Source organism: Pogonomyrmex barbatus, unplaced genomic scaffold (genome assembly GCF_055798465.1).
Source record: "Pogonomyrmex barbatus isolate J1 unplaced genomic scaffold, ASM5579846v1 scaffold1, whole genome shotgun sequence".
NCBI classification, from domain to species: Eukaryota; Metazoa; Arthropoda; class Insecta; order Hymenoptera; family Formicidae; genus Pogonomyrmex; species Pogonomyrmex barbatus.
The window spans coordinates 7642238-7657050 of NW_028297098.1; the positions used below are offsets into that span (position 1 = coordinate 7642238).

The 14813-nt window shown below is 25.7% G+C and overlaps 2 protein-coding genes across 2 annotated transcripts; one reads left to right on the forward strand and one right to left on the reverse strand.

Annotated features, from left to right (window-relative positions):
• The first annotated feature begins 1836 nt into the window (after positions 1 to 1836).
• On the forward strand, positions 1837 to 6689 carry LOC105433151 (juvenile hormone acid O-methyltransferase-like). The gene is made up of 6 exons (XM_011648297.2): positions 1837 to 4152; positions 4432 to 4734; positions 4855 to 5026; positions 5829 to 5961; positions 6070 to 6217; positions 6381 to 6689. Exons 2-6 carry the CDS (start codon positions 4461 to 4463, stop codon positions 6560 to 6562), a joined length of 909 nt encoding a protein of 302 aa, XP_011646599.2. The 5' UTR covers positions 1837 to 4152; positions 4432 to 4460; the 3' UTR covers positions 6563 to 6689.
• A 4010-nt stretch (positions 6690 to 10699) lies between these two features.
• On the reverse strand, positions 10700 to 14375 carry mRpL21 (mitochondrial ribosomal protein L21). The gene is made up of 4 exons (XM_089074848.1): positions 14048 to 14375; positions 13433 to 13558; positions 12994 to 13314; positions 10700 to 12914 (listed from the first exon to the last, which is right to left on the reverse strand). Exons 1-4 carry the CDS (start codon positions 14145 to 14147, stop codon positions 12814 to 12816), a joined length of 648 nt encoding a protein of 215 aa, XP_088930974.1. The 5' UTR covers positions 14148 to 14375; the 3' UTR covers positions 10700 to 12813.
• Between the last annotated feature and the right edge of the window lie 438 nt (positions 14376 to 14813).

Sequence of the window (14813 nt, forward strand, 5' to 3'; positions counted from 1 at the left end):
AAAATTATCTTCTAAAAATTACCTTCTTGTCGTACTGTAAATGTATTCAAATCAGATATTCCGTTTTCATATTGATTCATTAATATACGTAAAACATTTAATTTATCACACTCAAAAATTTGTTTTCTAATAACATTTAAATGCAAAAGACATTGCAAAACTGCATTTGCGTAAGATGAAACTTTCCTTATTTTGGAACCCATGTATTACCCAAACAATATTTTTTTAACCGTTTTATGTGATTCTTGAACAGAAGAAATTTTTGATAATGTCCATAAAGTATCTTTTATTTTAGTATATTTTTATTTTGAAATAGTAATCAATTTCGCTTCTGATTTACATTTGTTTTAATCGATTATATTCAATAATTGCATCTTCACTAGCTTTTATAGATGAGGGATCGTAATTAATTAAATGCAAACCTTCTCTAGATGTTACTCGTGACAAAGCAACATAACCTTGTCCTGCATTAAATACAAAATTACCAATGTCCATAATAGCATTTTGTAAATTTAATCCTTGGCTTTTATGAATAGTGATTCCATAATTTAATGATAATGGAAATTGTTTTCTGATAACGTAAGCTTACATTCAGTAGTGTCATATATTTCGGATAATCAAAGATGTATATATATTAAAATTAAATTAGATATCATTGATATTTCATATATTATAAAAAGTATAAAAAGTATAACATTATTTAAATCCGCTCGTAGAACTTTCAATACATGATCAGATAATTGTTTATATTTAGGAGTACGACTATGTTTAATAGGTAGTTGGCACAATCTGTGAATTGTCAAATCGTCTATATTAAATGTTGCAATACTTATAGGTGTTGCTACAGCAGTTTCTTTATTAAGATTTTGTTTTATTCAACATTTAATAGTCTTAATTAGAAAACTTTTTCCAGTAACCTTCACCGCTATAATCGTAATACTACATATAATCGTAATACTGATTTATATTTAATTTAATAGTGCTAATAAGTCTATCAAATACTCTCTTTTGATTTCTTTTGTGTTTAATTTTATTATCATTTCAGAAACATCCTCTTCTTTAATTTTAGCTCCAAGATCTTTAAAGTCCTGCATGGCTTCATCTGCCTCTATATTTTGCACACTTATTGCATTTTCTGGATCACCTTGAAATACATCTTATTATTTTTGCAATTCATTATCTAGATATTTCTGAACTAACTGTTTTGCAGTTTCAAATGCCGTTAACATATAACATAACATATAACATAACATATAATTACAACATATAACATTTATTACATTTATTTATAACATTTATTATTTATGTTATTTTATGTTATATGTTATTAATTTATGTTTTATATTATATTATTTTTATGTTGTTTATGTTTAATGTAATAATTTGTTAATAATTGTTAATAAATATTAATTTGTTAATATTAATTAATAAATATTAATTTGTTGTAAAAATCTAATACATTTGTTGTCAATAATCTAATAATATAATAAAAATCCTATAATAATAAAAATCTAATAATTTAATTTGTTGTAAAAATCTAATGTAATTTGTTGTAAAAATCTAATTCTATTTCTATTTCTATTTCTATTTCTTCAATGTATTATATATTATTACAATATTACTTACAATATTACAATATTACAATATTATAATATTACTTACTATTACATGTGACAAACGTTATATCTTCTTTTTTATTAATCAATATATACAACTTCACACGAAGGATATCTGTCAAAGACAAATCAAATTAAAAAAATGAGTGCTGCAAGAGCTGTCATACAGAGACATTCATTAGCGCCTCTTGTGAAAAAGAAGAAAAAAGAGAACGAAAAGAGATCACGACGACAACCAGGATGTTTCTTAAATTTACCAATTTGAACTTTGCATCACGATTGCGTCGCGATATCTCAGTTTGTAGAACACGGAGAAAAAAAATAAAAACACTTTTCTGATATAATTTAATACTCAGCTATCGATTAAGCGTAATTAAAACTTAATCAATGCAATCATTGCTGAGATATGAAAATGTAGACCGAGTTCATTCCGGGGTCTCGCGTAAATAGAGCCACGAGCGTCTCGCCGCCATTCTACGCGAACTTCGCTGCGCATGAACTTGGCGTCGAGACACCACCCGTGTCTCTTGATTATTCTATTTCAAAGCTTCGAAAAATAAAACCTAATAATTATATCTATAAAGAATTTGAAGCTTCATATAACAATAACGTTTCATTAAACGTATTAAACACTGAACATATGTTTTCTAACTAATAACTATTAGAATTCTAAAACAGTTTCAGTATTGCACGATATATATAATTATACTATTCTGTCATGCATCCTGCTACATATTTTAAATAGAGCGATATACTTAGATAATAATACATATTAATAATAATACATATTAAAAATATAAAGCGACCTTAAAATCAAACAGACGTACAAAAACTTGGCGCGCCCAGGTCGCATTAAAACTACTTTCAATAATCATCGTGTCATAAGTGAATAGATAATTTTCTAAATTCAAATAATAGATATTTTATTTATGCCCTTATACTTACTTTTTTATCAATTTTACTGATGAAATTAAATTAATAGTTCTATACAATTAATTATTAACATACATTTAAATACTATTAATTAATTTTTTATTAATAACGTATATTTGTTTTCAAATTTGACCTGAAAAGTAATATTTACAGAATTAATAGTAAAAATAAGTAGCGTATTTTATTAGAATAAAATACAATAATACGTAATAAAAATATGTGTGTGTGTGTGTGTGTGTGTGTGTGTGTGTGTGTGTGTGTGTGTATGTGTGTGTGAATTACTATTAAGAAATACATAATGCAAGAAAATAAGTTAATGTTATACGGTAAGAGTATAATTTAATGCAATAAATATGTATATGCGTGTTTTAATGCGACCCGGGCGCAAATAATACATATTATTACAAGTGAGTATTATATATTATTTGAACATCAGTAAGATGTAATTTTGTAATATAACGTTTGGATTTTTGGTGCAAAGATATGTACTTGAGTTTTTACATACACACTGCGCGTACACTTGGCGACTTTTTTTATCTTTTTATAAAAAGTATAAGAATAACATTGATATTATTATATAAATAAATAAGTGGATACAAGTAGATACAAGTGGGAAAAATATAAATAATTACTGTGCCTGTGTTTGGTTTCTGGCAAATCATATTGCTAAATATTATACTTGTTCACGTGATGTATATGTAAGATGCGTCTCGTTATTGTAATTATAATCTCTGATATTTATATGACTCCCAACATCTCTATGTAGCAAACAAAGAGACAATAAATGGCTTCCATCAGCAAACTGGGTCTTCGTGTTAAATAATTTTTACTTTTTTCTGAATTTCGAAACAATGCTTATCGCGAACTACGTGCCGTTAATTCAACGATCTTGCAACGTAGCCTACTTAAAGTTAAATCTAAATTCATCCCTTCCCTATTAAATCGATAATCAAATTTGAAATCGATTAATCCCCGACTGTTGAAAATTATTTTATTGCGAAAAATATTACACCAGCCAGGAATCGGACCTGGATCGCTCGCTTAACGCGCGAGTGTTTTATTCTATTCGACCATTGAGGCATGTGATAATATTTATCGCAATAATCGGATAAATAATTTTGAAAGAACGCTAAGAATAACAATAATGCCACGTGAATAATAATAATAATGATAATTACAGCCGATATATGTTTCAAACAAATAGACAATTGTTCAGCCGATATATGTTTCAGACAAATTTAATTTAGACAATATTTAAATAAAATACATAATAACGCGTAATTATGATAATTACAGACAATTGTCTATTTGTTTGACATATATATAGGTTATATTATTGTTATCTCTTTGTTATCTCTTTTTTATCTCTATATGTAGCCTTAGTATTTATATCAAGTTAGTATATGTATCAAGCTCACGTTAACATTTCGGCCATTTTTCATCGACATTTGTACCAAGTTTTTGTTAATATTTCGATTAAATAGAAGCTCTTTGACTCCTAATTGATTTATTAAAGTATAAAGCATGTGGTAGTGTTTTAAATATAATTACAATAAATTATTATAAGAGTCACATAATTGTCATAAATACATATATAGCACAAGTAAGAAAGTAATAATAATAATAAAAATTGTTATAAAGAGAATGTTATAAAGAGAAAGAATAAGATTTTTCTATTAAACTTTTGCTTTTTAAAAATAAGTCGCGAATTATCTTACAAAACAAATCTTACAACACAAAGACAAAAAAATAATAAATCAGAATATTTTTCTCACTAATTTAATTGTATATTATTTATTGTGTTATTAAAGTTGTAAATATAACTTTATTGTATGTATGTATATATGTTTTAATATATTGTATACATAATATATATTTACAGAGATACGCAAACTCATTTTTAAGATTGAAATGTTGCAAATGCTTCTAATATTTCTTAAAATAAACTTAATCTTCTATTTAATATTGCGACCTGTCAATGGAAACAGTATCAAATCTTTTGTTAATCCATCGATGTATGTCGAAAATAATAAATTGCAAAAAGAAAAGGCATTGGCTCTTATTAACGAATTTAGCGAAAATTTAAAAAATATATCTGGTAAATGCATGGATGTAGGTTGTGGTCCGGGAGATGTAACAAAAAATATTTTTTTGCCGGCACTTAATTCAAATGCGGTAATAATCGGTAAGAAATAATCTAATGCAAGAAGCATTAAAATAAATTATTTCTTAATTTAATATTCTTAATTTAATAATTAAATTTCATGAAATTATCACTTAATTTAGTCATAATTATGTCATAAAGGTACAGATATTTCGGAAAGTATGATTGAATATGCAAATAGAATGTCTAGTGTGAAAAATCGACTCAAATATGAAGTATTAAATATAGAAACTAAACAATTACCCAACCAGTACATTTCAGAATTTGATCACATAATCTCACTGCACAGTTTGCATTGGTGCAACGATATTCGGTAAGAAAAATTATTATTATTAGATAATTTTTTGATTTTTCTTATAAAAAATTATAGTATAGACATTCGCGCGCGCACATATGCAGAATAACATTTATATTATTCTTAATCAATATAATTGTCTTAAAAATCTTAAATAATTGTTTATAATATAATATTTCTCAAATTTTGTAAAACATTATAAAACAAAATAATCGTTTGATTTTACTGTATTTCAAAATTTAAATATTGTATTCTAAAATCAAAGCAATATATTTTATTTATTTCAAATTATAAAATGTAATAAAATGTAATGTTATGAAAATGTTATAAAAATAGTTAAAGCTTTATATCATATCTAAACAATCTAAGACAAATATATATATATATATATCAAGAAATAATAATTAGAATATGAATAATAAAAAATAAATAAATAAATAAATTGAACTTGTTTGGACAGATCATTAGTTTAATATTAATCAAATATAATATCCAGATCTATAAACGTCTGGATTCATGTTTTGAATTATGTGTTGATTACTACTTGACTTCACAAAGTGATCATTTGTCGAAAATAAGAACTGAAATACAGCCTCACTATATTTTATTGATATTATTAATCAGTTTTATTGTTAATGCTAATTGTTAATGCTAATATATCTCGTAAAATTTTTATTATTATAAAATTATTAATTTAGTTGTATGTGTTAATGTCACTCATTTATAAAGAAAATTATTATAAAACCGACATTCCTTACTTTATTTTCAAACATAAAGCATATTTTTCATAAATTAATTTAATTTTTTTTTTATCGAATAGACAAGCGTTTAAGAATATTTATCGTATGCTTCGATCTAATGGGACAATGCTTGTACTTTTTGCGGCAACGGAAGACATTTTTAAAATTCTTGACATTATGGCACAAGATAAAGATTATGCACCATACATGTCGGTAAATATTATTATTTATCTAAATTATTATTTTATAATTAAAAAAAAACAAATACTTATTTATCTTTTATGTTTCTATTTGTTAAATGTTAGTTTTATATTTACACAGGATATAAAAAAATATACCTGGCCATTTCAAAACTCAGTCAACCCTCGCAGTGAATTAAAAGAATTACTCGAAGAAATCGGATTTACAATTATTCATTGCAGTCTTCGAGAAACACACTTTGTCGCTGACAATCCGGACCAGTTTTTATGTAAATATTTTTAAATATATATATAAATCAAACTTTGTGCTATATAATTGGTTTTTAAGTATAAAATGCTCTATTTAATTTTATTTAATTAATTATTTAATTACAAAATATAATTATTAATTATTAAATTGTATCATTCAATTATTTTTTATTGTTTTTATAGCTAGTATTATATCCTTCCTCGAATTTATTAATAAAATGCCATGGGACCGAAAAGAAAAATTCAAGAAAGACCTCAAACAAAAATATTCAGAAATAAAAAGCTGTAAACAAAATAATGACACAACAATTATATTAGATCTGTACAATGTATTAATAGCTTTTGCACAAAAACGTATGCCATGATTATATGTAATCTATTAATTGCTTATTTATAACTTAATTTCTATTTGTGAAATTTATAATTATCTGTTTATTTTATATCATAAACAATCCAAACAATTTAATAGAATATTTGTATAGATATACATTTATATAATAAATATTTTTAAATTTTATACTTTAACTATAAAATTTAAAAATATTTATTATACAAAGATACATCTATTAAATTAATGGATTGTTTACGATATAAGATAAATAGATAATTATAAATTATATATTATTATTATTATTATTATTAAATTATGTTTTAAAATGAATGTTTAAGCATTTAACTGAATAAAACACTTGTAACAAATTATAATTTCATAACTAATAACCAGAAACAAACATTTGTAATAGATATATATATATATATATATAGTCAAAATCTCAATACTGCAACTTTGATTATGGCTTTTTCACACTTGCTATGTTTTAATAATTTTTTTTATTTTTTGTTATATTGATATTGATGAGATCTAATTAAAGTTCAAAATAGTTATTTTTAAATATAATGTGTTTATCAAAACATAGAGAGTGGGAAAAAGCCATAATCAAAGTTATAGTGTTGAGATTTTGGCAATAAGACCAAAGAGACGAACAAATGATAACGATATGGACGAACTAAAAAGATAATATTCCTACAGATAACATTAAATAATAATTCATCTAAATAATGTTACAGTATATTGTGATAAAAGTAAGCTGTGTCAAAGCTAGACAAACAATAATAATATAAATGAATTAGAAATAATTTGTATACAATGTAATTGATTCATTTCGAGTCAAAAAGTAAGCAATCTGTAGTTTAAAAGATTCTTTATCATAAAACTCGTCTAATTCACGAATCATTCTTAAGATTTGATAAGAATAAGAGACTACTAATATTTCACAAGCAGCCTATTTACAAAACATTACATTTTCACGCATTTCACAACTCTTAATTACAACCATCTTTGATAGAACTTCTAAATCCATTAGAACTTGTTTCGGACTTTTACGATTTTATTATCTACGAGTTGATTTTATATTATTGTATATAGCATAATTTCTCGCCAATTATATATTTAGTGCATAAAATTTTGTTTTTTTATTTAATTCTAAATAAATCTTGTTCTATTATAACTTTATAAATAAATATCAATATTGCATTTACTATTCTTGTCTATTAGTTTACCATTATTTATTTAAAAAATTGTAACGAAAGGAAACATAAATAAATGTTTATAAATAAAATAATACTGCAAATAAATAAGATAAATACATCAATGAATTTATTATAATAATTTTAAAATCAAAATGTTTTTAAAATATTTATATATTTACATGAATGAGCAATATACAAAACTAGGTCAGCGATCTGAGATGTTTTGCTTTCAATGATAAATGTGGGTTAATGAAATTTCCGAATCGTTACATGTGCCGCAGGATTTTTCCTAAATTAAAATATAATAAATATATTCTAAAAAAATAATTTTAGTCTACATATATTCTTATACATAAATAAACTTTTATGAAAATTGTTGGTTTAATGAAATATATCTTAATTAAAAATTATTTGTTTTACTTTCATATAGATTATTTTATCTCTAATAAAAGGTTAAAAATAGATTAATTTTATAAATAATGTAACTTCATTAATTTAGTATTATTTTTTAAAAAATGTGCATTCATTCTTTAAAGACGTTTCTATCTTATCATGATGACATTTTGTCTTTAAAAGGGACATTTTCCAAAAAAAATGCGTTTCAAATTTTAGGAAAAAAGTTAAATGAATTGCAAATAGGATGTGTATGATATAAGACAAAACTCTACCAATCCTTTCTTCTTTTCGAAGACAGACCAGCAATAGTTCTCTTGGGTTTAGCTTATAATATTTTCGAAAAAGTACTGTGAATATCATTCAGTTTTTGATACATATATGCTTTGTTGAAGCAACGATGGCAATCACATCTATTGTATTTGTATCGTGTTTTATTGCCTTTGATTTGCTGGAATGATGTAACGATAAATAACTCTCGCTTAATATAAGTAGATATTAGCGCTATTTATTTCACAAGTGGACTGTATAAATTGGCTCGCAACTATATTCTGAATTCTCTTTTTAACTGACACTGTGTATCGTGCGGCGTTTAATTGCGAACAATGGGCGGGCGGTCGAGGAATGACTAATAATATCGAATTCTAAGAATCTTCGACACTATTCGGAGAACTTCGTGACTCGATACACAACAAGCAATTTCCCTACATGAGGATCATAATAGCTATATATTTGAAACATGAATTTATATGTTAAAATATTTAACAGTATCTTTAATAAAAATAAAAACGTATTCAGCTCAGGAATCATGAAGATAATACCAAGATTAAGTATTACAATATACAATAATAAACAATAATCGGAATTTTTTAAGCATTACGGATATAATACATACACTTATGGATTATTTCAATAAAGCTGAAAATTTATCATCTTATTTACAATAGTTTATATTCAGATTTGAACAACGTTTACGGAAAGTTGAAATTCAAAAGTACTTTTTTTTGAACATTGTTTGAGAAAAGGGGGAGTTTGAGAAAATTATTAAGTCGCATAAAAAATGATATGAAGTAATATTATATAGGATTTCCATTGACATACGCGCTATCCATTCTTACATGAAAAAACGAAAGATACGCGACCATCATGACTCTAAATTGAGAGGATTCACTACGTTTGTGCCATGTGTACTGAATGGAACCGGGATGGTGGCAGCGCGACAGTGAAAGAAGAACTTTCTTCGCAATCATCGCAAGATCGATTGGCACTCAGTTTATCAGTTCGACTTTGTGAAGCTAAGGTGAAAGTGTGCACGAGCAACAGTGATCTTTGGCATAGATAGAATCTGCAGTTGCTCTGTAAATACAAGAAGACGAAAAGAACAATGCCTCACAGAACAAAATCATGATCAAATATTCATATTGACTTGATAAAATTCCACATCCATTGTGGAATTCAGCAAAACACATGATGTACGGTGCTCTATCAATGAGAGAAAGAACGCATTTGTGATTCAAAACAACATTCGTGCACGACAAATGGAAAAATGCCTTTATTTGAGTTCCGTAGCAAACTTTTAATCTTGACCTTGATCATGACATTGTTTCTGTCAGTACGATTAAAGGATATGGATTTCACCGAGAGTTTAATGGCTCCAATTGCCTTTAGTGTAAGTACACTGGTTCAGTGATATTATAATGCAAAGTTGGATTATATAAGATGAAAAGATCTTAAAATTTTATTTATATAAAGTAACTTTAAAAAGTATGATTTTATGATGATATCATGTTCTATTATGAAATAGAACATGATATAAAATAATTATGTACAATTTCTTTCAAAATTTAAGAATTTCTTTCAAAAATTAAATTTATGTTATTGCATATTATTATTATTTTATTAATTATTAAATTGCATATAATTAAATATGCAATTTATAATTGCATATTTAATTATATGCAATTATATCAAAATATTTATAACTCTATGTCAAATTATATGAAATTATATTAAAATTTCTTTCGGGTAAAAACTTTATGTCTGATTATATGTAATTATATCAAAATATTAATAATTCTATGTACAATTATGTAAAATTATATTGAAATTTTTTTCGAAAGAAAAATTTATATCTAATTAGAAATGATTATATCAAAATGTTTACAACTTCAAATTGAATTATATTAAACTATGTTTTTTTTTCAAATAGAAAGATATACATTAAATTATATAAAAATTTATACATAATATATTATGATGGATCAAACTAGCTATAAATGATAACATCTAACGAGAGACATTACAAGTTTAGTTGATATTGTACGATATATACGATTTATACGATTTATACGATTTATTATATATATATATATATATATATATATATATATATATATATATATATACGAATATACACAATTTACGAATAATTTCAATCAAGTATAAAGGATAAAGGAAAATTATCCTTAAGGAAAATTTTAAGTTTAATATAATTACACTGATTTACTTCGTTTATTTTACGAAAAACTTAATATTTTATATATGAGATTGTTCATATAAATACAAATATTATAAATAAATATACTGTTGCGGCCGTGCGGTATTCCGTTCGGCGCTGCTAAAAGAAAATCAATATCAATCGATAAGAGTTTGAATAGAGGATCGGCCCTTGGCAACGCGTCGTTCTCCGACTGTTTTGCAGATTTGACGGCCGGATTCTGCGGTGGCCGGACGCGTTTCTGTACCGTTGGTTTAATAAAGAGCGAGTCTTTCTTAAAACAGTGTTCTTCCTTTCCGAGAGCGCTCCGCCGAGTATCGCGATCATGGGAATTAACGCCGCGAACGCGACAATACTTATAAAAATATATTTTTCATATTTACCACAAAAATGGACCCATTAAAAATTTGATCTAATTGTATTTAAAAATGTATACTTATATCTAATTATATATATATACACCTCAAGTAGCAAGATAATGATGATAATTTAAGGTCATTTCTCGTCATTCGACATTAGTGTACTAAATAATGACGTAAAATAAATATAACATTTATCACGAAATATTATCGTCATTTATAAATTTCATAAATATATCGTTATTTTTAAGTTAGTTTTAATGAATAAATAATGAAATAACATTATTAACTATTTTTCTTAATTAACTATAATATAACTATAACATAACTATAATATAATTAAATAAGAAAAATATTTCCTATATTTAATATAGTTATTAACAAAAAATTCTTTAACAAGTAAATAAAATATATACAACAATTTATAAACATTTTCAGAGAAAGAATAATGATTCATGTTAAACATAATATAGGTTCAGGACTCTATATATGTCATTAAATTATCTATAAGAATTACATATGCAATCGAGATTTTAAAATTGAAACTATATTTATACAATATAGTAACATTCATTAACCAGATCTATTATACTATGTTTTAAGCAGAGATCCCATAATCAATTTATTTGATCATTTCAGTAACAGGCTTCCCAATACCGAGGTTAAGCAATACTAATAAAATTACGTTTTAAAAAAGGTAAAAAATAACGTCAAGTTCACGCGCCTGTTTTCTTATTTATGTAAAAAAAAGAATTTTATACACAATTTCCATCACAAAAGTCTTTTTAATAATAAATTTTATATTGATATGATGTGATATGAAGAACTGGCGCCAACTTCTAATTTAATAAAATAAAAAGAGCTTTACATTGAAATACATTTTATTTTGTAATTTATTTTTATTTGAAAAATCGTTTCATTATTTCTACAAAAAAAATAATTCAAAAATAAAAAATTAACACAAACTTTTAATTATATGAAGTAGAAAAGAAACTTTGCAAAGGTGAAAAAAGACGTTATCAATCCAAAATTAATGTCAATTTATAGCTGCCAAAAAAATTTTATTAAATTATTACTTGTATTTATATAAAAATAAAATATAAAAGAAAATCTAATGTAAGAAAAAAAAACGATGTACAAAAATTTGGCGCGCCCGGGTCGCATTAAAACTACTTTTAATAATAATGAATTATGTGACAGACAAATAGAAAACTTCTGTAGTGGAAGTTATGCTAGTGTCATGGCGTTTTCTGATTATGTCAACCCCCACTTTCAAGTGCCCCCATTTTTCCCGTGTTGAAACCATGATACTTTCAGTTTCACTCCCATGCTCGCATTTACCTCTCTTACTCCACATAATCCAGATGTCATCCACAAGTGCTTCCGTGAAATGTCATCGAATTGAAGGTCGGAGCTTTGGTCAGGATTTGGATTTTGTTGAATCATCGATCAAATGCAAAAGATTAGATTTTGTCCGAAGCGATTGATACGGTTACAATTGATTACATTTAATTATCATAGATAATTTTTTGAGAATAACATAAAAAAATTTAATTCGCACGTCTTTAAAAATATACAGTATTTTCTGTAAAATCTTATCTACAAAATCTTCGATTGAAAATAAAAACAATTTTTATCTTCTGCTGGTACAGAGGATAACACATAATATTTTGTGCATATTGCATTTATTGACATATATATAATGTATATATATGTATACATTATATATATATATATATATATATATAATGTATATATATGTATACACACACATACACACACACACACACACACACACACACACACACACACACACACACACACATGTATTATAATGTTAATATATTCTATCTAAACCTTCTACTTCTCTCTTCTCGTCGATGTTTCCATTTATTTTTATAGAATTAATCCGCAGCATTGTGTGCTGTATTCTGTAGACTGAAAGAATACCAAGCATATTAGTACAAGTAAAACTAAAAACATAAAGAATGGAGAACGCCATTTTTCGGTATCTTACAGTTTATACGCCTATACTGTTTCCTTGGCAGGAATCTAAAGCGAGTTTTTGTATGAGACAGAGTCTTCTGTATGACTGTTGCATCAACTGAAACTAATTCTCTATTCAGGATTGGTCTGCCTATAAGAGTAAAGTCTTTGCTGCCAACCAACAAGACTTTCTCCAGTTTCAATTGATCACCAATGTTTGGTGGCCAGAATCCCTCAATGATTATAAGATCGTGCTCTGTCACTTTGAATTGTTTTCCACATACTTGTATGATTGCAAACATTCGTCCGATCTTATCCATTGCAATTTGATCATTAATTTCATTTGTTACGTCTACAAGTAGAATATTATTTGTTAAACCCTTCTAAAAGATTGTATTGACCCTTCTAAAATTATATATTTTAAGCATTTGTATATTTTAAATTTATATGAAATAAGTTATGTTAATAACCAGTGCAAATTTTCTCTTTCTCTTCATCCCACTCCTGTACCTCTGTTTGATAATTTGGAATTGGCTTCATCCATGGTGGTTTAACTGTTCGATATTCTGCTATTGGTGTCTCCCATAATCTTAATGCTGAAACAAAAGATTATTTTTTAAGATTTCTTTTTTATTTGTATAAAGTCTTACTTTGTAATTTTATATAATTTATACATGAATTTATTTAAACATAAGATTTCTGATAATATTAATAAAAATAAATTGATAAATTTTACATTTCATCGTAAAATTTTAATGTAATATCAATCTTCTTAATTAACATTTTTAATAAAGAGAGATCTTTTTGAAGAGCTCCAGAAAAGTTATGGAATTAAAGATGCTTTTAACCTAACCTAAGGTATCTAGAAAAAAATCTTAATATATTCTATACATTATCTTAATCTGTTTGTTAAGTTAATTAAGTAACGTTGTTGATCATTTTTATAAAGATATAAACAGTTTTTATACTAATATTCCTATTTTATCCACTTTTTAGAATTAAGAGAGTTATGATTTCATTCGAGGGAAAGGTTATGTTCTCACTGTTTCTATATAATTATTGCTTTATTATTTGCAATTACATACCAGGATAATATTGCTTGCAAATTGCGACCGGTGTCACTCTTCTCAGATAATTACTCGCCGCGTAATTAAACAGTCTCGAAAAACTGAATAGAGTCGCCATTGCACACGTAGAGACGATCAAAAATTTAACTGCAGTTTCTCGGTTTAAACGCAAGTAAAATGAATCTTAGTAATCGGCTTTTCGCGTGATAATTCGTTTCTATTAAAAACCAGCTAATAAATAAAAATGATCGCAGAATACATATCGTAATTAAAAAAATTTCTAAAGCTGCTTTTTCATGCTACGAAGCAAAACTAACTTTTACCCCCTCTCCATCGATTTTCGATGAATACAGCGACTAGCGAAGGCATGCTGAAAAGTTCGATCAAATCGAACTTATAGCGAAGTAACATTAGAAAAATGTTGTGAAGTGAAAGAGAAATTATAAAAGATATACAGATATTTATTATAGAATTTTAAAATTATGGAAGGGACATCTTTGGCAGCGCCAGAAAGATGTACGAAATAAATAAATAAATAATAAATAAATGTATGAATAACAAAATAGATAAATAAAATAATAAATAAAATAAATAATAAATAAATAAAAATAATAATAAATGTAAAAATAAATGTAATGTAATGTATTAATAACAAATGTATCATCATAGCCAGTGCAGCGATTATGTGTCATCTCCTAATCTCTATTGCAACTCTATACTCACTATAGATCTATATTGCTCCATTGTGCGATGTACTGACAATTATAATTCAATGGATACCGGA